Source organism: Carassius carassius, chromosome 33 (genome assembly GCF_963082965.1).
Source record: "Carassius carassius chromosome 33, fCarCar2.1, whole genome shotgun sequence".
Classification (NCBI taxonomy): Eukaryota; Metazoa; Chordata; class Actinopteri; order Cypriniformes; family Cyprinidae; genus Carassius; species Carassius carassius.
This window is the reverse complement of record NC_081787.1, coordinates 7,179,019-7,202,116: the sequence shown is the minus strand read 5'-3', so window position 1 is coordinate 7,202,116 and position 23,098 is coordinate 7,179,019. Positions and strand designations below refer to the sequence as shown.

Sequence of the window (23,098 nt, the reverse complement as noted above, 5' to 3'; positions counted from 1 at the left end):
ATGACTCTTGTTTATCAAACTAATCACTGTTCAAGACATTACTTTTTTTCCCAAAATGTTGTCTGTTGCTCAAAATACTGTTCTAAGTTACATTATAAATTACACAATCTTTAGAAAACATCCAGGTCAAATCTACAGGCTTTATGATAAAAGCTGGTTTTGTAGTGAATCATAAATGTTTTTTATATTTGTCATTGTATCTAAATGTGTGAGCTTGTACAGTTGTTCAGCAACCCTTCGACCCAACAATACAGAGAGTGATGCACAAACATCACGTAAGTTAAATTGATTTCATAATTGATAAGTGAGCTAAATAAAATTTTCTTATTTAGATTTCAGCTGTGCGAGTGTCACATTTCTGCTGCTATTCCCCAGTTTACACTCACAGCTTGTAATCACGGATGTGATAAGTTATGTAATATGCAGAATAAATTTATATATATCCTTCAATGTACAGCCTTTATTTTATCTATAAATTGATTGCCATTTATAACCATAGTGGGATCTGATTGGTACAACACAATTTTCCAGCATTATAGCCACTGTATTCTAAAACATTCCAGCTGCGACCCTGGCTGTTGACGGGAACGTCTGTGTGTATGAAGACACAGCTAACATGAAAGGAAATGAAAAACAACAATGGCAACAATGACCCTTTTGCTGATTCAGTCCTATTGGCTCCTGTGTTTGAGCACAACTCCCACAAATAAGAAAGAACCTATTTGTCTTTCCTGGGATCGGTAAACATCCTCAACACAAACGGGCAGTGTGAGAGAAGAAAGTCACACTACCAGGGCAGCTGCACTCTCACTGTATGTGTCTTTTGATGTCTGTAGGAGGGAATTGATAATGAAGGCTCTTACGTCTTAATTCTTTTAATTGTCTTTGTCGTTGGGCCATGAACAAGAATTAGTCTTAATACTTAAGATTGAAATCTTTATATAAATCTTTTATTTCATCTATACATTTTCCAAACCTCTTGTCATGGTGGTCAGTCCACCAAAGATTTGATTTGATTCATCCATCCATTCATCTTCCAATCCACTTGATGAATGGTCTTTTCTGTTCTATTAATTTCATTATTCATACATTCATTCATTTTCCTGAATGGTTGACCAGTCCATTTAATTTAATTTTATTTTACAAATAGCTTGTCCTCAACTGATAGCCAGTCCATAACATATTTTATTTTATTTGTATCCTTTTTTTATTATTAATACAAAGCATGTTTTGCTTGTAGTCTTTAAGTGTGTGTAATGCAAGAGTGCATTGTCATCAAAAGAGAAAAGTCTTTGCTTGATTATTTATCACTGATGTAATATTCATGTGTGACCTCTCTATCCTGTCACTATATAATAGGTGCAAGCCAATATACATAATTATATACATGTGTACTCACAGATATCCATTGTAACTTACTGCATCCTTCTCTTCACATGCACACTTATTACTGACCTGGTGCAGGTGCAGTAAATATTGCAGCTCTGTTGCTAGGAGGACCAATCAAAGCACATTAACTCCACAGGCAGTTCCCCACATTTTGTCCAAAACAGACCCCCCTTCTCTTCTGGCCCGACAGCCAGGCATCTGTTTCAGGCTGCAGCTTGCACCCCCAGACTTCAGGCTCTGTCTGGCATCCACATGCAGGCTCTAAATGAGTGCTATGGGAGCAGGCAGATGCAGCCCACCCCCGCTATACTTTAGTTTGACACTCGAGTGTCCCTTTAACAATCTTCAGCCATCAAATTGTGCAAATGTATTTAAAATCTATGATGTCTTTGATTCAGTGTGCTGTTTTGGTGAAGCATGTTCTAACTTTGCCCTTAAGTTCTGGCATAGTTGATTTAGCTAAAAAGGAAGTTAGTTTATTTCCATTAGGTAAATGGAAACATGATCACCAGTGCTTGAAGTTATAAATAATGCTCTCTACTCATCCATAAAATATCTAATATAAATCTAAAATACTTTGCTCAGTGAGGCAAGTGTACTTTGTTAAATTTTCACTCCACTTTACTCCAAAGCAAAATGGCTGATTGCCCATCTGCCATTCCTCCTGTAGCTATCTGGCTCTCCTTGCAGACATCACCTCTGGCGCTGCGTTTGCTTGTTTGTACCTGTCACGTGGGTCTGCTTGTCCACCCAGCATGCCACTTGGTAACATCTTATCAGTTTCTTAAAGATCAAAGACCCATGATGATCTTTATCAGCCGATATATACCTCCCCTCGTTCTTCACTCGGCCTCCATCAAAGTACTAAAACAGTGTATACCATGCCTTTAAGCACTTTAGCCTTTCCTCTTCTTATCAACGGAGAAGGGGTTTCATTCTTCACAGTCCAATAAGGCCTTGGAACATGAGAAAGAGACCAGACTGACCTGTGTGTTCACAGTTACATATAGAAGAGCCCATTAGGGTTAAGGAGGGTTAATTCAACATTGTAAATCTGAGCATGTTATGTAAACTCTCAGTCACTCTGTGAAGTGATTTGTGTAATTTATTATTTATTATGATATAAATGTGACAACTTTTCTTGTGATCCTACTCCTTTGCTGATATTGTATAGTTTTTCTACCATTAGAATTTCAACTGACTAGAACTCATAGATTTATGATTGTTTCTTTTTTTTAATTTTATTTTATTTTTTTACTTTTTCCCGCTTTTATTCCCCTCTAGGTGCATTTCAAATTCAGCCTGATTGAACATTTATGCATATATGGATGTGTAGACAGCATAGACGGTTAAGGGGTAAGTTACCAAAGTCACGACCTTGCCCTGACCTGGGTGAAGGAAGTGGTCATGCAGCTCTGGACAAAGCTGTGGAGGAGAGAGACTGAGAGGCCAAGCAGTCATGTCTGAACAATAGCCGCCGCACATTCAGCCTGGGAGTTGCACAAAGGCCAGAGCTGCCCCCTTCACCCTAGTCACACCTCACCATAGAGCTGGCATTTCACACTCCTCTGTGAACAGTCATTCAATCAAACTACTGTTTAACTTGTTTTTTTTTTGGATCTTACTTTTTAAAATTGTGACATTGTCTGTGTTAATCCCTGGCACATACTGCTGTGTGTTTTAAGAAAAATGGTTTCCAACAATGGTTTTTACAAGCCTATATCATGTGGTGTTGTATTAATTATGACGAAAGTAGCCTTTGACTCAAATTTAAGTATTCAGATCTAGCCAAGGAAAGCCAATAATGTTAACCATTTATTAAATACAGTTTCTTATGTTTAATGTGAAGGTGTTAGATGGGTGTAGTTAATAGGTACACTATTAATAAGGTCAGTAAGATTTTTTTAAGTTATGCTTACAAAAGCTGAATTTATTTGACCAAAAATACAGAAATTGTGAAATAGTAATTCAATGTAAAATAATTATTTTCAATTTGAATATATATTGTAAAAGGTCATTTATTCCTGATAAATATTCAGGATCCATTACTCCAGGCTTCAGAGATCATTCAGACCAAAATCTCATATGCTGATTTGCTGCTCAAGAAATATTTCTATCATCAATTTTTAAAACAGCTGTGTTAATATTTTTGTGGAAACTATGATGCATTTTTCAACCTTTTTTCTTTTTGCTATATTATAAAAACTTTTATAATACACTTTAATGCATGCTTACTAAATAAGAGTATTCATTTCTTCTTCTTCTTTAAATATCTTACTGACCCTAAACTTTTGAATGGTAGAGTATGGTTAAATAAATAAATAAATAAATAAAGTACTATAGTATAGAGTACTGTTACATGCTGGTCTTGGAAGCTTGGAAGTACCATGAAGTACTATGTAAGTCACATAGTACATGAATTTGAGCACCAGGGTATATTAAAAAGTGCCACAGATACAATATATATATATATATATATATATATATATATATATATATATATATATATAGCATTTAAAAAAAAGGTTGTTTTATTATTTATCTGTTCAGTACTGGACACTGCATACATAAGTCCCATTAGGACCACAGAGAGCTCCATGCAACCAGGCCACAGCTGTGAGCAGTTCATGGGGCCGACTGCTCTGTAGGGAGTCGGAGATCCTAAAAGATTCTTTGTCTGAGTCTAGTGCCCTACAGCAAGACCTAAGAGGAGGATTCTACAAGCCCCCCCCCTTGTTACTCAATGTACTACTCCACCCCATTACCTGTCCCGGCTCTGGATCAAGGTGTTGGGGCTGCATATCAAACAGTCTTGGGCCTTTGATGTTCAGAGAAACACAAACACTGATCTGACCAGAGTCGTAACAGCTTATTTGTCCCCTTTAGTCATTCATAGCCTCCTTGTCGAATGTCTAAGCCTTCAAAGGCTCCTCTCTGTTGGTCTGGCTTACAGTAGCCATGCTGGCTTTGAGTGGCCTGTGACCCACTATGTTGAGGGTCTGGAAGGAGGCCATCTGGCTCCCTGCTAGATTTGATATTGATTTATTGGTTGTACATGTGAAGATAGGAGGACACCAGCTGCTAGGAGCCCTGGTCCATCTAGCACTTGCAAGCTTCTATAACTAAATGACTGTCATGAAAGCTTCTCAGTGCTCATAGTAATTATTCTTCATGAGGAGATGTTAATGCTGGCCTAAATTGCCTATATCAGGAATTCCCAAACTTTTTTTGTCTCCTTTGACTTCCCCATCAAATTAGTATTAGTTAGTATTTCAATAATTTAACAACACATTTACATGTTCACAGCTCTTTAATGTCGGATAACAATAATACATAACAAAGTATTTTAACAGTTATTTTATTTAAATATAATATTAAATATATACATATTACTTGTTATTTTATTTAAAAATATGATATTTTCTAATACTTTGTGTGTATGTATATATATATATATATACATGATAGTAAATGGTGACTGTATATAGCATTTCAAAAGCATGTCAGAAAATGAATAAAGCATTTTTTTTGTGTGTATGTGTTTATTAGTATTATAGTTTTTATGATACTTAATGACTACAAAACATAACAAAATATATTCTGAAAAAATATTCTTTTTATAAAAATATTTCCTTTCTGTGGAGTGGATTAGTCAACAATCTGCAGTATTACCAGGTGAAGCGTGTCAGTTCAGCCTTTTCTTCCAAATCATCTCGACATCCCCCTTCTTTCCCTTTTCCCACCTGGCAGTGGGCTGTGATGTGGCTGTGTTCTTGATAATGAGGTGAGAACTTTATTGCTCTTGTCTCTGCCCTGGCAGCAGTTTGCAAGAGGAGGCCTGTCTCCAGTGTGTGTCCACTTCGTCCACTGACTGACAAAGACCGCCCTCTTTTGATACTTAACATTTACAACACATTATATCCTGACCTGCAGGCCCACAATTGTGGAGGACCTCCAAATAGTTTACATTGGCTTAACATTATTTGAATAAACATATTCTATTGCAAAAAATAATTCATTGTAATTTGTGAGAAGAATTGTTTTTATAATAATATAAACTAAAGAGGGTTACAAAGAAAGGCTAGTTCAGAGACTATTGCATGAGTCAGTATCTCTTCCTCCAGAACTCCATTTCAAAGCCAGGGATCAAGGGCAGACTTGCGCATGGCATACAGTGAATGACAATAGCTGTCCTCTCCACTCGCAGCCCCCTAAAGTATAGAGAAGAGCAAGACAAAGGAGCTCTGGATGTTCCCAGGTTAATAAGTCCAGGACACAGAGTCAGTGCGGGAGTCAGGAAGGGCACTGTGTGAATTCAAGAGGAAGTCAGTGCCCTATCCACTATAGTAGATGCAGATCACAGAGGAGGCAGGTGAGGATGGCTAACAGTGAATAAACAAAGGTGAGAACATGATTGAGAGACACATTAAAGGGGCCCGAGAAGATATTTTCTCTCGGAAGCACACAATGTGTCCGTCTTGTCAAGTGGCTCGTCCACTAATTGATAAGATCCAGCACATGCGCACACTTCACACCTGATCTTTCATAAATATCACTCCATTATCTTGTAATTGGAGCCGCATACATATGACTGAAAGATCAAAGGAGTCCTTCTTGTCATATACAAAGGAAGCGCCGGGACTTTTACTGCTTCTGAGGGCAGAGAAAATTCACTCATTCTCACTGCCGTCAGATCTCAATGACAGTCAACGTGACTGTAAATACTGAATGTGTAAATAAAGTGACTCCCAGAGGAGGCTGTTTACTTTTTCACCATTTATGCTGCAATATGACACATATGCATAACTTAAACCTGGGTTTATTTATATGGCTATCAAATGTTAAATAATTCATCAATATGCGATGATAAAAGATGTCTCGCACTGCTCTAAGTCATACATGCCCACCCTCCCCCAGCAGCAATGCTTTGGCTCTTTTGAACAGACTGTCATTTCCTTCTCGGGGCACTGTTATTCCAGTAGCCTTTGTGAAAAAGCCAAGTGGTCCGGCTACAGACAGGAGGTGGGATCTTCACAGGCAGCTGAGGTTGTCGACTCAGCAGGGGAGGGAGGCATACATCGCAGGGGGATACAGGCTGAAAACAAACACTAGCCGTAACAGGAAAGGAACTACAAGACCCTGCTGGGAAATTAGGGGAATTGTGTGCTCATTTTCATACATAGGGCAACATGCCACAATGTGGCATCCTTTATTGTGTTTGTTGTCGTGAAGAGTTTGAAGGTATGATTGGCATGGACTAGTTGTTTATGTAACTCACAGTTTGGTGGATTAGAAGATATTGACACAAAGAGATAACCCACAAAACCAGTGTCTGCTTTGAAGATAAAGCATGACCCCCTTTAACATGTGTTTTTTAAATTAATAGTTACTCAAAGTGATCAAATGAAGCCATGAGATTCATGAACAAGGCAAGTTCCCCACTGAACTGATACAGATGCAGTTGGCATATTCAACATTAAATGCAGTAACCCTAAAGTAAAACAATGCATCTATTTTTATGTACTTGAATTGCTCTGCCAATAATTATGCGAGATTATGAAAGTGTTGAAATAATTACAAAATATTATTAATCTAAACAATGTGTTTTCCTTTGGTAATATCAATAGTACTATACATACATAATTTAATCATTGCTGAGGTTAACAGTATATCTCATTTGTAATGCATACTATCCGTGGTTTTGAGTAAAGACTGCCATCTGCTGGCTGTTTAACCAGCGGTGGATCATCATAAGACTTCTCTCTTTACGTAAAGCAATATATACAATTATGAAGAGTAATGATTGTATATGCATACAAAGAAAATTTTATACTGAAATAAACAGTTAAACTGCTGTTCAAAAGTTAATTTTTTTAAAAATATATTTTTAAAGAACTGTTTTATGCTGGATTTATTTTATCAGAAATACGGTAAAAAAAAACTGTTTGTAACATGCATACATATTGTATACATATTGTAAACAGTAATATTGTGAAATATGATTACAATCGAAAAAAAATTAAAATGCAATTTATTTTTGTAAAGCTATATTTCCAGCAGCCATTACTCCAGTCCTCAGCGTCACATGATTATTTATAAATTATTCCAATATACTGATTATCTGATCAAGAAACATTTATTATTATTATTAATGTTGAAAACTTGTTTAATGTTTGTGTTATTAATGTTGTGCTGCTTAATATTTCAACCTGGTGTGAAAACTGTGAGTTATGTTTTTTTTTCTGGATTATGTGCGTTATAAATTTATTTACTGTCACTTTTGGATTTAATGTACTTAATAAAAGTATTTATTTATTTAAATAAATAAATCTTAATGACCCCAACGTTTTGAACTTGTTATAGTTGTTTCTGGCTAATATTCTATATAAAGAATGGTGTGAGTTCATTTTTCTTCATTCTAAATACATGTTATAAGTATAATGTGACCCAAAAACTACTGTGGACTATAAATGTACAGACTATTCTAAAGACTTTCATCTTTGATTATATTGTTTATTAATTATTTGAGATGTATTTTTTCCAAACTTTATATTTTATGTATTAGATAGCTGATTCATTATTTCAAATTTTGCTATTGTTCAACTTCAACCGAACAATTTAAGATTAAACAAATAGATTCAACATAACTTCAAATTTTTTTTGCCCAAGACTGCCATCGCCTGGTCATTTATTGGTACTTTTTTAATGCCACACTACAAAAAAAAAAAATAATAATTAATCAAAAATTTAAAATAATATTTTAAATAAACTGTTATTTGAATGGAAAAAAGATCGAATGAATCTTTAAACATTTTTATTCTTAATATTCATCGATCTATCTTACACTATCATATTAGGCCTACACGTTATTCAGATATCCATAGTGAACCGAAAATATATATAGGCTACATTATGTGTACGATGTATTTTGAGACGAAACAAGACCCCAAATATATAAAAAACTATAATGCTCATAATTCTATACTGACTAATTAGGTCACAGAGTTCTGATGTTACCCATTTTTTTTCTTGCTGGAATAATAGCCCTACATTCAAATTTCCTGCAACAGAAGTACATATTGTAGAAACGCATATCTTCATTTAATGTATTTAGCTGATCTGGTTTTGACAAAGGGCTTTTCAAAACTGTTTTCACACACTGTCAAAGACTAAGAGGAGTGTATGTATTGACACCACGATGTGTCCATGATCCATTCATTCATCGTTTTTCAGACGATTTGCATTGGCCCCATAAGCGAAAAAAGAAAACACATTAAATTTGTGTGGCTCTCTTAAGAAACACAAGATTGTTTGTGGGGTTTCTTTCTATCTATAGCTTTTTGGCAGCTATTATGGCTTGATTTTGCATGCAACCAACCTTGCGCGTGCACTAACCACACCCTGCCTCCACCAAATGATCCACCAATGTGACATGTTGCGCTGCAGCCGGATGCCTGTGTGTCAAACAGAGCCGTTAGTGTTTATTTTCATCCGCTACTTATTTCTACTTTAACGGCTGGAGCAGAAAATCGTTGTCCTTATGAAGTATGGCCACAGTAAAAAAGGACGACCGACTGACAAGTTCTCAAAGTTTACTGTGCGTCGGTTTTGCCGGGATTTTTAGCAAAACAGTAACGTCGCCTCTGGAAGTCGTGAAGATTTTGAGTCAAATAGGAACATTTCACTGTAAACGCGGATTCATCCACAGCTTTGTTTTTATTTGTCAGAATGAGGGACTTCGAGCTTTTTGGAAGGGGAATATGGTTTCCTGTCTACGGTTGTTTCCCTACAGTGCTATACATTTAGCAACTTACAAAAAGTAAGTATGATACATTTCTACTATTAAATAATGAATGGTTGATTTTCGTCTGATGCACGTATTGATGACTTGTGTCATTCTTAAGATATGATAAACTTTTCGATCAGCTGTGATGGTAAACAAAGACAACAGGAAGTTGACGTGTTAGCTTGATAGCCTTTTAAGGTTGAAGAGTAAAGATAATTGAATTGTTAATTAATTATATACTAACAAATCAGGACGCATTAAAGTATGCTTAACAAGTTAGATTTACGATAGATCGTTTTAAGAAATTATGATTCAAATTTCCCTTTTTGCCTTTATTAGCTTAGCTTGTATTACTTGGGGGTTTACGTTAGTTCAACGTGACGTAATACATCACGCCTTCATTTCCCTGACCAATCGTGTAGCATCCTGAAGCTGCAGTGGGTGTGGCCTTAATTCTGTGCATTCATAAAATGAACTATGTACTTAGCCACGCCCATCAGAGGGGGCTCTCAGAAGTACTTCATAATTATACCGGTCACGAGTATTTTCACGTGCTGCAGGGGTTAACGGAGACACCGGAAACTGTTTTAGGAAGACTCGTACATAGTGTTCCAGTATTCCAGGAAAAAGAGTGGAGGGCATTCCGACCTGTATTGTTCCTATGAAAAGAACGTGTATATTAAATACAGTTAACAGTTACATTTTAAAACGTGAATAAAATGTATATGAGCAGTTTACTGTTTGAATATATTTTAAAATGTAATTTATTTCTGTGATGGCAAAGCTGAAAAGCTTTCTGCTGCTATTACTCCTGACTTCACATCACATATTTTTTCAGAAATCATTCTCATAAGCTGATTCCCATATGCTGATAACCTTTTTGGTTGGTAAATAAATAAATAATACACAAACTGATAATGTTATTTGCCATTAAACGTATGTACATTTCTTTCAACCTTAAGACACAACGCAATGCACAATTCCAAATATGGGTAAAATACCTGTGAAATTGCAATACAGTAAATTCCTGCATATTAACACTGGGTCATATTTTTACACTTTCTTAAAATTTAGATACATCGCTGTAAGTTTAGTAATTAAAAGATTATTAAGTTAAAGCATTTAACAAAATTTTAGCCTTTAGATTATTAGGTTTTAGGTGTCAGATGTATCTGGTAGATATGACTGATACTCTTAACTCAAAAATGCTGAAAGTTCTGTGGGAATGGTATTCAGCTATATTGCAATATCACAACTATTCATTTCATTATATTTTTGGCAGCATTGTCCACCTTCACATTGATGAACAGGGTGATATCTCGCAATGGAGAGCTATAGTTGCCGGTGGGCTGGCAGGAATATCTGCCGCTCTAGCAACATATCCACTGGAGGTGGTTGAAACCAGACTTATTGCTCAGAATTGCCAAGAACCAACATACAGAGGGTTGCTGCATTCTCTCTCCACCATCTACAGAAATGAAGGACTTCAGGCTCTCTACAGAGGTTTTTCACTCACTGTGTTAGGTATGTATTAGTTGAGTCTGTTTATGCCTCAGAACCTTCAAATTAAGGTAAACCTGCTTGCTTTTAATAACATCAAAACCAAGCTAAAACATTTTAATTAATAATATTACTAAAATTCGGGATCTCTCACAATTCTGCTTGGAAAGTTAATGGGACTTAATGTTTGGATTACTGTGGAATAGGTGCCGTTCCCTTCTCTGTTGGCTGCTATGCGGTGTATGTCAATTTGGACAAGCTGTGGCAGGAGCGTCATGTTCGCTTCACGTCTTTGCAGAACTTCATCAATGGCTGTCTTGCAGCAGGAGTCGCTCAGACTCTTTCCTTCCCCTTTGAAACTGTTAAAAAGAAGATGCAGGTGAGAATATTATTGTGTCCCCTTGTGGTGAGATGTAGCACACAATACAGTGGGTATTGTGTGCTATATCTCACCACAAGGGGACACAATAATACCAGTGTCACAGACTTAGTCTCTCTAAATTTCATACCTTTTTAACTTGGAGGTGGCCCCTTTGTTAATTTGTGTTAAGAATGAAACATTAAAATGTTTTAAAGAAACATGAATTTGAGTTCTAAATAGTCTAAACAGGTCACACAGAACAATGCGAGACCCCATTCTGAAGGACAGCAGCTGAGAATGTACATAGTGTCCAGCGTCTGTCTGTGCCAAAGATAAATTGTCTAAAGATAGTTGACCTCTCACATACAATACACACAACGCTGTATCTGATCTGGTTAATTTATGTTTTGCTTTGCTCAACTAGAAACAAAAAAATCTTTTTTTTTCCCGCTTTTGCAAGTCAAATTGCAATCTCAGGAATAAACCTCCCAAAGCTGCTAAATGTTCTGAGACTTTCAGTTTGGTGCTGAACAAAGTCTATAGCCTCAGTCAACACAGCACACAGAGAACATACATCAAGAGGGTTTAAGGGTAGATAAGTGTAGGAAAATGTGATACAGCAGAGTAGTCGGTTGTTACTGGAAAACAAATGCATATGAATTTAATAAAAACTGAATGTCTTATTTAGTTTCATCTACACTGTGACTGTGCATTGATTTGATGTAACTTATTCTCATCTACACTATGCATTAATTTGATGTAACTTATTCCTGTTTATAAACAACAGTGTCAGTATTCTCTATGCGAGTATATAGTTAAATCTTAATGATCAGGAATATTTCTCCAATCTTTACTCTAGGCCCAGAGTCTTCTTTTGCCCCACTGTGGAGGAGTTGATGTCCATTTTAATGGGATGATAGACTGCTTCAGACAGATCATCAAAAACAAGAGCATTGTGGCTCTTTGGAGTGGCCTTACAGCCAACCTGGTGAAGGTGACATTTGTTTTATATGTTTACATGATGACAGAGATAAAATGATTCAAGCACTGCATGATTTCTGTGTAAATTGTTCTAAAAAGTTTCATTAAAATAATCACAGGGTTGTATTATATCTTCAACAACAGTCTCTTTTCTTGCACTATATTAAATGATTAGGACAAATTGAGTTTCTTGAGCTGCCTCTGCATGAAATAGCATGCTTAAATGTTTTTAATTGGTGTTTGTGTAAGCACCTTATATAAATAATGCTTTTTTACTTCCTTTCGTTACTAATATTATGTTTTGTTTTGACATTACAGATTGTCCCATATTTTGGCCTGCTTTTCAGTTGCTTTGAGATGTGTAAGCAAGTGTGTCTTTACCGGAATGGCTACATCATTTCTCCACTAAGCTACCAACCTAAACCAGGCGTGGACCAGAGCCTGGGCCCACATGAACTGCAGGAGTTTAAGCGCTACCTGAGAAACAGAAAATCACACAAAGCACAGAGTTCATCCATAGGAAACCGCTGGTAACTAATCCAACAGGAGTTATCAGTAATAAACAAAACTCTGAGAAGTGCATTGATTTCATTTAATTTATTTATATAGATACTGATAACAAGTATAAGGTGTTTGTACTGCCGGAAGGCACAATGTATTAATTACAGATGTACATTCTTTAAACAAGTCCATTACGTACATTGTACTGTACCTCAAACCCATCAGACTCAAATGACCTTAAATGAAATTATTGCACCTAAGAGGCGGTATTAAAGGTGCCCTTTCCTTTCAGCGTTATGACATTTAAGGCTTTTAGCTTTATGCTCCACTGAAAGAGTATTTTTCAAGAACTGCAGAAATATAAAACGTTTGTTTTAATCACTTCTCAGGAAATATGTTGAACATCATTTAAAAAATATAGAGCAATGTCTTTATCTGAGTATTAGTTTTTACTGAAATTTAGCTCTTGGGACTTTTTAAAGGTCTTCTGTCATTTATAAACCACATGATTTTTAGGTCATATTGTGGTTAAATTTATATATATATATATATATATCCTGCTGATCTGGACACGTGGTAACTCTGTCACCATCTTTGATTCAGCTGTGAAAAGGATGAGATTTGTTAAAGATGAAATCTTTAAGCACATTGTAAAAAATGTGTAAGTATAAGCAATAAACCTATCTTAGTACTAATTGTCAACTTATTGTGTTGTTCATCATACTTTATTATCCGTTCATTTGTTTGTTATAATACAAACAAAATTTAATTGCATTAGTAGAGATGGTAGGGATGCAGGCAGTATTGATTTTTATTTATTTTCTTGTGATGTCACATGTTCCCTGTCAAAAGTCATGTGAAGGACTTTGTACTGACATGTTGGCTTTTTTTCTCTTGGAGATCATTAACTAAAGACAGTCGTGTCAAGCTAGTGACAAATATGCATGCTATGTCACCTTGTAGAACTGCTTCGTGGCTTGACAGCTGAAACTAAGAACTGGACAATCCTGATCCTCTTGCTGCATTGGATTATCAGTGGGCATCAAAAACAGGGCACATTTGTTTTTGTTATGTTTTAAATATTGTAAGTCATGAATTAATGATTAAATTGAAACATTTTTATAGGTTTTAAAAACTTCCTGTTGTCCACCTTGAGAAGGCTTAAGGTTACCTTTCTAACTTTGAGCCATTCATCTCTGTCATCATAAAAGCGTCCCGCCTTCAGGAATCTGTGACGTTTAGTCGACAGTCCAATCGAATCTTAGAAGCAGTGGCTACGTTTCCTCTCGCGAGACGAACCTTTTAAAAATCTCTTCTCAACTTTTCATTCGGCCATTTCGAATCAACCGGCCTTCCACGCGAGTCCTGTGGCAGAGCGGGATAGTCCTCTTGAAGCTACACCTCTCCAAGAACACCCAAGAATGAACGAGACCGCCATCTCTTTCGCCAAGGACTTCTTGGCCGGTGGTATCGCCGCTGCTATCTCTAAAACCGCCGTAGCCCCCATCGAGAGAGTCAAGCTGCTGCTTCAGGTAACGCTAATTTACGCGGTTATATTAATGCGATTATACGATTGCATAATTTTAAGAAATAAGATTACATGATGGGCTAAAATGTGAACACAAACAACACCGTGTTATCCTAGAAGAGTTTGTGGTTCAAATACAACCCAAGAGTGTTTTCAGATTTTAACCTGGGATTTTTATTTTATTTGAACAAAGAGCGCCTAACGAAACGGTGAACCTCTTGATTAAATGAGAATCTTGATCTTTGTGTGTTTCTAAAGTAGACTTTGAGCCGTTTGAAATAAAGCTGGTCGTAAAATAATTTGTTAGAAGATCGACTATGCCTTGAGTGCTCCCTAACATTTACCAACCCTCCTCGAGAGAACCTGAGAAATGCCTCAACCACTAACCAATGTTTGACCATTGTGGTGTTTTTTTTGTGGTGTTTTTTTTTTTTTTTTGTAGGGATTTGGAAAGACGTATTTTTTATTTCTTTAAAACCAGCATCCTTACTGATCGTGCCAAGGTCGCGAGAAGGGGAGGCCTGTTAATAGCTAGGCCTTTATTGCTAGCTTGCAAGCTAACTCTCGCGCCCTAGAACGAAGTCCCACCGTTATTGTTTGAGGACATGGTGTTTAATGGGCGTATCGTATGGCGACATTGATTTAATGTTGCATATTTCTAGTTTTCACATCCTTTTATAACAATTTCAGTGTTTTCGCCGACAGTTTTTACAGAAACCACCTAACCGTCACCGGAAGACATCGCGTATTTTGCCGGCTTTTTCCATTTCGCATAATCACGCGATGTTCGTGGATCCTTAGTGACTTTGTTCTGTACAGAGGAAATTGGTTTTTCAACTATTTTCCACCCATTTCAGTTTTAGTTGCTTCAGTTTGGGACGTTGGAGGCTTCAATTAGTCCATTTCAATCACTGTTTTCCATTGCATTGCCTTTCATTGTGTGCACTCACTGATTTTTCTTCTGTGTTTACAGGTGCAACATGCTAGCAAACAGATAACTGTGGATATGCAGTACAAGGGCATTATTGACTGCGTGGTGCGTATTCCCAAGGAGCAGGGTTTCCTGTCGTTCTGGAGAGGAAACTTGGCAAACGTCATCAGATACTTCCCCACCCAGGCCCTCAACTTTGCTTTTAAGGACAAGTACAAGAAGGTCTTCCTCGATGGTGTAGACAAGCACACCCAGTTCTGGAGGTACTTTGCTGGTAACCTGGCCTCAGGTGGTGCTGCTGGTGCCACATCCCTCTGCTTCGTGTACCCCCTTGACTTCGCAAGAACCCGTCTGGCCGCTGATGTCGGCAAGGCTGGAGCAGAAAGAGAGTTCAGTGGCCTGGGTAATTGCTTGGTAAAGATCTCCAAGTCTGATGGCATCAGAGGTCTGTACCAGGGCTTCAATGTGTCTGTGCAGGGTATCATCATTTACAGAGCTGCCTATTTCGGCATCTATGACACAGCCAAGGGTGAGTCATGTTGCGTTTGAGGTATCACCGTTAATGTGTGGCATTGCTAAAGTCATTACATCTGCTTTTTTGTCTTTAGGTATGCTGCCAGATCCTAAAAACACCCACATTGTTGTCAGCTGGATGATCGCTCAGACTGTGACTGCTGTTGCTGGTCTCGCATCCTACCCCTTCGATACAGTCCGTCGTCGTATGATGATGCAGTCTGGACGCAAAGGAGGTCAGTTGACCCTTTTTAAAGATGTTTCCAATACAGTTTAACAAGTTAAAGCAGTGGATTGACCCCTATTTTCTTTTGTTGCAGCCGACATCATGTACAGTGGCACAATTGACTGCTGGAGGAAGATCGCACGTGATGAAGGTGGCAAGGCTTTCTTCAAGGGAGCCTGGTCTAATGTTCTCCGAGGCATGGGTGGTGCCTTTGTGCTGGTCTTGTATGATGAGCTGAAGAAGGTCATTTAAGCGTTTCCTGTCTACCATTCAATGTGAGAGGTTAACTCTAACATATCTTGTACATTCGGAAGGACTCTCAAATTCCGCCTTATTTATAGGGACCAACTAGTATGTCCATACTAGTTGAACTGGGGGAAACTGCAAAAACAATTTTCTTTTGCCCCGGTTTCTCTCTTCTTGTTCCCCTCACCATCCTGTCATTCCCAGAGAGAAAGAATCCCAGGTGCTAAAATCTACCTGTTTTCCAGCTGGTCCGTTTTTAGTCAATGTATCAATAAAGACCCACTGAATGAACCTACACCATAACTTCCTGTGGTGTTTTTTTTTTTGTTTGTCTGTTCGTTTCTACCTTTTATATCTTGCTACAGGTGTTGTGATTCAGCCATTTGGATGGCTTCTGCCCAGTTCCTTAATTCAAACAAACTCTGTCCCCACACTTGTCAGCAAATTAAACTAGCAGAATTTTTTTTTTGCAGCTTAAATTGTCAGAAATTGATGAGATTTTCTTAAGGCAGTCAGGGAAGTAGGCCCATTTTTTTTACGTGGTATTAAAACAAATCAAGGAACCTTTATATAGCTGCCTCAAAGCAGCTTTACAGTGTTAAACAGAAAAAAATGTGCCGATAAGACCAGAGGACAATTGAAAACAGTCAGTTTATCAGTTAAAGTCTGATCAAATCAAACTGCAAATCAGAGAGTTGTCACTTGGAAGTGTCTTAGTGTTTCTTTAGATGCTAGATGTCTATCATGCCTTTAAGCATTTCCCTGAGTGTCAGGCGGCATTTCTTTTATTTATAAGCTGTAACCTCATATCCTGTTGGCCTTCCAGAGTTATGCTTGAGTCTGAGCCAAGGACAGCTGAGGGGACACTTGTGCCCCTCAATGTAATCCAGTCCCACAAGACTTATGTTTTGGAGCCCTACTTGTTTCTGTATACTTGAATCTCCTCAATTTGTATGAATTCATGTGCATCTGCATTTTTGCTGATTTAGATATTCCTTGTTCAAGTTCTCACAGACTGAAGATTCAAATGTTTGTGAATCAAGTTGAGATTAAAGCCAGTAGAGCAGGGTTCTTCAAATCTTGTCCTGGAGGGCCAATGTGCTACAGTTTAGCTTCAACCTTGATCAAACTCCCCTACCTGTGATTTTCTAATGTTCCTGAAGACACTGATTAGCATGCTCCGGTGTGTTTGATTCGGGTTAGAGCTAAACTCACATTGGCCCTCCAGGATAAGATTTGAATAACCCTGCAATAGAGGAATCCCATGAAAGAAATTGAAGGCAAAAAATGTCTTCAAGCTTGTGCTTCCTATCCATAGGTTATAGGTGATCTGTTAACATTTAAGAGGCATGAATGAAACTGAACGTTTATAATAGCTGCAAGACTAATGGCTCTTCTCCAGTGTAATCCAGTATGTTGGAAAAGGCGGCTTGTGTGTGACCTCTTAGCAGTCATCAAGCTAGTCGTAAATTAGCACACTAATCCGTCCTTGCATCACCCTCACTTCAAGCATGGTGAGTTTCTGAGTAGGGTATTACAGGATGTTCAGCAGGGATTAATAGTGGATGGTGGTGATAATACAGCCCTGAGATACTTAAATTTTTTTTTTGAGTTTTCATAATATACTTAAATTGTGTGTGATGGAAGCCTTTTGATTGCTTGGCACACTGCTGCCCCCCCAATTTTTTTTTATTTTTTATATTTTTTATAAATGTGACAAGAGCAAAGTATGGTGACTGCATTTAACCCATCCAAAGTGCACACACACAGACACACACACACACACTGTAAACACACACCTGGAGCAGTGGACAGTAATTTATGCTGCGGGCGCCCGGGAAGCAGTTGGGGGTTGGTTCCTTGCTCAAGGGCACCTCAGTCGTGGTATTGCCAGCTCGAGACTCAAACCCACAACCTTAGGGTTAGGAGTCAAACTCTTACCACTAGGCCACGACTTCATGTATTAGGATTAATAAATAATTTGGAATTCAAATTAATTAGCAATGTATCACGAGTAATAAACATTGATATGAATTGTACACATTGTATGAATTTGTCGGTTGTCCTGTTAACTCTTCTGTCACTGCTAGATGAGAAATATGCAAAGTTCACTAGAACAAATTAAAACATTTCTCTAAGGGATCGTGTGATATGCTTTAACGGGATACACCGATTACACAAGAGTCAGACTTGTTGAACGTGTCGTAATCCTGGGAAGGTGGTTCAAACTTGCGCTGGCTGGCAGCAGGTTCTACTCTCAGATCACATGACTTGTGCAGATTCAGTCATAGGGTTCTATTTTATGGGTTTAATCTCTGGCTGGCAGTGGCTGGGTGCTCTCCATGTGACTGTAGAGGAGAGTTTAATCATATGTCAGCTGCCTGAATGAACGTGTCCAGGAATCCAAGCCTGTGTCGTAACGTTCATACTATCCATCCTAAAAAATATGCGACATAAAAATAAGTGTGTCCAAAAGCATAGTGTGTTAAAAATAGTATGCCAGAAGTCCCCAGATGATCTACTTTTTCAGGTGGATTTTTGGACTGTGCATCCGTGCACACCAAAGACTCTAAAAGACTAAATACAGCTGCATGCTCTATGGCAACTATCTTCTTTAGTGTTTTATTGGCGGTTGGGAAACCAGCTTATAGGTTTATAGGTACATTACCTATCTTGTGGCCCAAGATTTATGCTATATATTTGATGGGGGAGAGAGGGGAAAGGGCCATATATATATGCTTACTTACTTGATTCACAATTGTCTTTAAGTCCAGTATGCCCAATTCTAAGACGTGTAATATTTCCTTCTCTTCGATTCCTACTCTCTCCCAACATAAATTGTTTTTTGTATTTTACAAATGTCTACCTGTTTCATGATCATCTCAATATATCTGCCATACTGATTGTGTATATGTTCTAATGTATACTTTAGCTTCTGCTTTACTTAATGGAATATGTAGATCTATTTGCTTTATTCTTAGTTTGTTTAGCCAGAATATCCACCTTCTCATTTCCCTCCACTCCAACATGAGCAGGAACCCAAATGAATTGTGTAGACTTACCCTGAACTTTCATTTCGTGCATCTTGCAGAATATTTCATTAATAATATCCATCCTAACTGATTACCTGCCAGAAGTGCTATCAGATGCAATGACAGTGTTATTTATTTATTTCTCTTCTGCCTACTGTAGGGCCAATAATATTGCCAATAGCTCTGTAGCATATACTGACAAATAGTTACTATTTTCTTAATATAAAATTCACACATTGGAATGTATACTGCTGCACCTGTATATCCAATATCAGGATCTTTGGATCCATCTGTAAATAAAACCATTGACTGTGGGAAATTTTGGTCAAAATAATTCTGGACTATATATTATATCAGAAGTTGATTAGAATTGTCTTTCAGTTCCTGTTGTATACCAAGGTCATCAGTTGGCAAGGGGAATAACCAGGGAGGAATAGAGGGAACTGATACTGTATTATTGTACTGTAAAATGATGTAATCCTATATTTCTTGCTTTAGTGAAAGTAAAAAAAAGTGAAAGTTGTGACGTTTGTCAAGTATGGTAAGCTTGGTAACCCATACTCAGAATTGGTGCTCTGCATTTAACCCATCCAAAAACACACAGACAGCAGTGAGAAGTGAACACACCGTGAACACACACCCGAAGCAGTGGGCAGCTATATACCGAAGTATGTTGATGAACTTTTTCCCTTTCTCCTTCATTTTATTCAGATGAACTTTCCATGTTAATTTTTCATCAAACCAAACCCTAAGAAACCTTAAGGATTTGACTTGCTCAAGTTGTTGCCCATACAGATTCAAAGAAAGAGATGAGATTTTGTGCAGTCTTAAAAAAAAAAAAAAATAACCTGTGATTTTTTTTTCTACAAATAATTTAAATCCCCATTTATTGGTCCACTTTTCCACTTCATCAATTGCTGCTTGCATTTTCTTATTGATATATGATATATTGGGGCCTCTAATCCACAAAGCCCCGTCATTTGCATACAAAGATTTATATCATTTTGAATAATAATGAACTACACGCACTTGTGGAGTACCATTCTCCACAGTGTATACTTTGCAATATTCATAACCTACCCTCACTTGTATTTTCCCGATAAATAAAAAGTCATAAACCCAATTATATATACCGTTAATTAATGATTTTAATTTTATCAGTAATCCTTCCTTCCAGAGCATATCATGCTTTCTCCACATCAAAGAAGACTGCTATTACTACTTTGTTGGTCTGTGCTTTTCTTTATGTCTGACTCTAGGCACAATACAGAATGACCCCTACGAATCCCACTCTGATATGGGGTAAAAGAGTTTTAATTTCCAGGAAGTATGTAATTCTTTCTGTGATAATTAGTTCCATGATTTTGCATTAATGTGAAGTCAAGGCAATTGGTCTGTAGCTAGAAGGACTTTATTCCTACTCTGTCTGGCCTCAACTGAAAGATTATCTCTTGTAATTCATAATTTCTTCTGACCCCCTCCCAATTCTTCTGATCAGGCCCCATACATGTGATAGTTGTACTTCTCTTCTACAACCCGAATTCCGGAAAAGTTGGGACGTTTTTTGAATTTTCATAAAATGAAAACTAAAAGACTTTCAAATCACATGAGCCAATATTTTATTCACAATAGAACATAGATAACATAGCAAATGTTTAAACTGAGAAAGTTTACAATTTTATGCACAAAATGAGCTCATTTCAATTTTGAGTTCTGCTACAGGTCTCAAAATAGTTGGGACGGGGCATGTTTACCATGGTGTAGCATCTCCTTTTCTTTTCAAAACAGTTTGAAGACGTCTGGGCATTGAGGCTATGAGTTGCTGGAGTTTTGCTGTTGGAATTTGGTCCCATTCTTGCCTTATATAGATTTCCAGCTGCTGAAGAGTTTGTGGTCGTCTTTGACGTATTATTCGTTTAATGATGTGCCAAATGTTCTCTATAGGTGAAAGATCTGGACTGCAGGCAGGCCAGGTTAGCACCCGGACCCTCTACGACGAAGCCATGCTGTTGTTATAGCTGCAGTATGTGGTTTTGCATTGTCCTGCTGAAATAAACAAGGCCTTCCCTGAAATAGACGTTGTTTGGAGGGAAGCATATGTTGCTCTAAAATCTTTATATACCTTTCAGCATTCACAGAGCCTTCCGAAACATGCAAGCTGCCCATACCGTATGCACTTATGCACCCCCATACCATCAGAGATGCTGGCTTTTGAACTGAACGCTGATAACATGCTGGAAGGTCTCCCTCCTCTTTAGCCCGGAGGACACGGCGTCCGTGATTTCCAACAAGAATGTCAAATTGCCTTGGCCCACAGGACACGACGGCGCTTCTGGACCATGTTCACATATGGCTTCCTTTTTGCATGATAGAGCTTTAGTTGGCATCTGCTGATGGCACGGCGGATTGTGTTTACCGACAGTGGTTTCTGAAAGTATTCCTGGGCCCATTTAGTAATGTCATTGACACAATCATGCCGATGAGTGATGCAGTGTCGTCTGAGAGCCCGAAGACCACGGGCATCCAATAAAGGTCTCCGGCCTTGTCCCTTACGCACAGAGATTTCTCCAGTTTCTCTGAATCTTTTGATGATGTTATGCACTGTAGATGATGAGATTTGCAAAGCCTTTGCAATTTGACGTTGAGGAACATTGTTTTTAAAGTTTTCCACAATTTTTTTACGCAGTCTTTCACAGATTGGAGAGCCTCTGCCCATCTTTACTTCTGAGAGACTCTGCTTCTCTAAGACAAAGCTTTTATAGCTAATCATGTTACAGACCTGATATCAATTAACTTAATTAATCACTAGATGTTCTCCCAGCTGAATCTTTTCAAAACTGCTTGCTTTTTTAGCCATTTGTTGCCCCCGTGCCAACTTTTTTGAGACCTGTAGCAGGCATTAAATTTTAAATGAGCTAATTAAGTGGATAAAAGTGTAAAATTTCTCAGTTTAAGCATTTGCTACGTTATCTATGTTCTATTGTGAATAAAATATTGGCTCATGTGATTTGAAATTCCTTTAGTTTTCATTTTATTAAAATTTAAAAAACGTCCCAACTTTTCCGGAATTCGGGTTGTAATACTACTGCAATATTGTCTCCAAAATATAAGTTTTTGTATTTTAATTGCTTTCCTTACTATTGCTTGGGCCCTTATTTATTGGATCAAAGCCTCCTGAGAATTATGTTTTCTGAGTTGCCTAAATGCTTTATTTCAACGTGATCTCATGAGAATACGTGTGTATTTTTACGTTAAATGTGGTTCTACCACACGTACATTTACTTACGTTTTCATGCACATAAAAACGTACAACTTAGACGTATTTATAGCAGTAAAACGTACAAATACGTACGTGTTAGCAGCTAAAAAAACGTAAATAATCTAACGTAAAGTGTGAATTTATATGAATTCCCATGTATTAATATTAAAATCGTGGCTTTAATGATTTAAATCTGTTGTATTTAATTGTCATATCAATAAATGTTTTTATTCAATTTATTGAAAGCAGTTTACTCATCTACTTAATAGGAAATAACATTTCTGTGCATGCTGCAAACCATAGATACACAAAGCACAGCATAAAATTACAAATCACATCCATTTTATTTGTTTGCTGTACTCCATATCTTTAGAATCCAGATGTTTGCAAGGAACATATCCATATCAATCGATCTTCATCTTCATTCTCAGCAACAGCGTCCGTCACAGTCAAAGCCCGCGCTCGTTATGATTCGAATTTGAAAATAGCGCCAGTGCGCCACAGGAACGTTACGACATGGTTTACGGCACTAATATCGAACTCTCATTGGTTCTCACATAATTCGTCACAGATTGCGACATGTCGTGTTTCAGTTGATCATTTGAAATCAGTACTGCTACTGCGCAAGTGCGCCTTCACGGAGAGAAGACAGATTCATAATTTCACGGATTAATAAATTAAATTCTGCTCTGTACCCTATAAAAATATATTACCTTCAGAGAGGACTGCGACTGGAACTCATTATCATTTGAACTACTTTTGATACCACTTTTGATATTTTTTCGCAAAAAATAAATGATTAACATTATGTTTGTTTGTTATTTGTTTATTTATAACAGTAAAGT

The 23,098-nt window shown here is 37.4% G+C and overlaps 3 protein-coding genes across 3 annotated transcripts in view; 2 read left to right on the top strand and 1 right to left on the bottom strand.

Moving 5' to 3' along the window:
• Positions 1–457: 457 nt before the first annotated feature.
• LOC132113629 (arrestin-C-like) overlaps positions 458–23,098 on the bottom strand; it is a 56,598-nt gene continuing 33,957 nt past the window's right edge. Inside the window, exon 15 of the transcript XR_009425188.1 lies at positions 458–469. The gene's annotated coding sequence lies outside the window, so the exon portion shown is untranslated. The remainder of the gene's footprint in view (positions 470–23,098) is intronic.
• On the top strand, positions 8,792–12,603 carry LOC132113628 (solute carrier family 25 member 43). Its single transcript, XM_059521482.1, has 5 exons — positions 8,792–9,208; positions 10,458–10,699; positions 10,882–11,054; positions 11,896–12,030; positions 12,336–12,603. Exons 1-5 carry the CDS (start codon positions 8,937–8,939, stop codon positions 12,549–12,551), a joined length of 1,038 nt encoding a protein of 345 aa, XP_059377465.1. The 5' UTR covers positions 8,792–8,936; the 3' UTR covers positions 12,552–12,603.
• On the top strand, positions 13,844–16,257 carry LOC132113627 (ADP/ATP translocase 3-like). The gene is made up of 4 exons (XM_059521481.1): positions 13,844–14,050; positions 15,020–15,506; positions 15,586–15,726; positions 15,811–16,257. The coding sequence occupies exons 1-4, from the start codon at positions 13,940–13,942 to the stop codon at positions 15,966–15,968; spliced, it is 897 nt and encodes a 298-aa protein (XP_059377464.1). The 5' UTR covers positions 13,844–13,939; the 3' UTR covers positions 15,969–16,257.

Bases quoted from the DNA above. Each gene is read 5' to 3' on its own strand.
- LOC132113628 (XM_059521482.1), top strand. From the start codon at position 8,937: ATGGCCACAGTAAAAAAGGACGACCGACTGACAAGTTCTCAAAGTTTA. The intron at 9,209-10,457 runs GTAAGTATGATA...TATTTTTGGCAG, and splicing joins CATTTAGCAACTTACAAAAA to CATTGTCCACCTTCACATTG. The intron at 10,700-10,881 runs GTATGTATTAGT...ACTGTGGAATAG, and splicing joins TTTTTCACTCACTGTGTTAG to GTGCCGTTCCCTTCTCTGTT.
- LOC132113627 (XM_059521481.1), top strand. From the start codon at position 13,940: ATGAACGAGACCGCCATCTCTTTCGCCAAGGACTTCTTGGCCGGTGGT. The intron at 14,051-15,019 runs GTAACGCTAATT...CTGTGTTTACAG, and splicing joins GAGTCAAGCTGCTGCTTCAG to GTGCAACATGCTAGCAAACA. The intron at 15,727-15,810 runs GTCAGTTGACCC...CTTTTGTTGCAG, and splicing joins GCAGTCTGGACGCAAAGGAG to CCGACATCATGTACAGTGGC.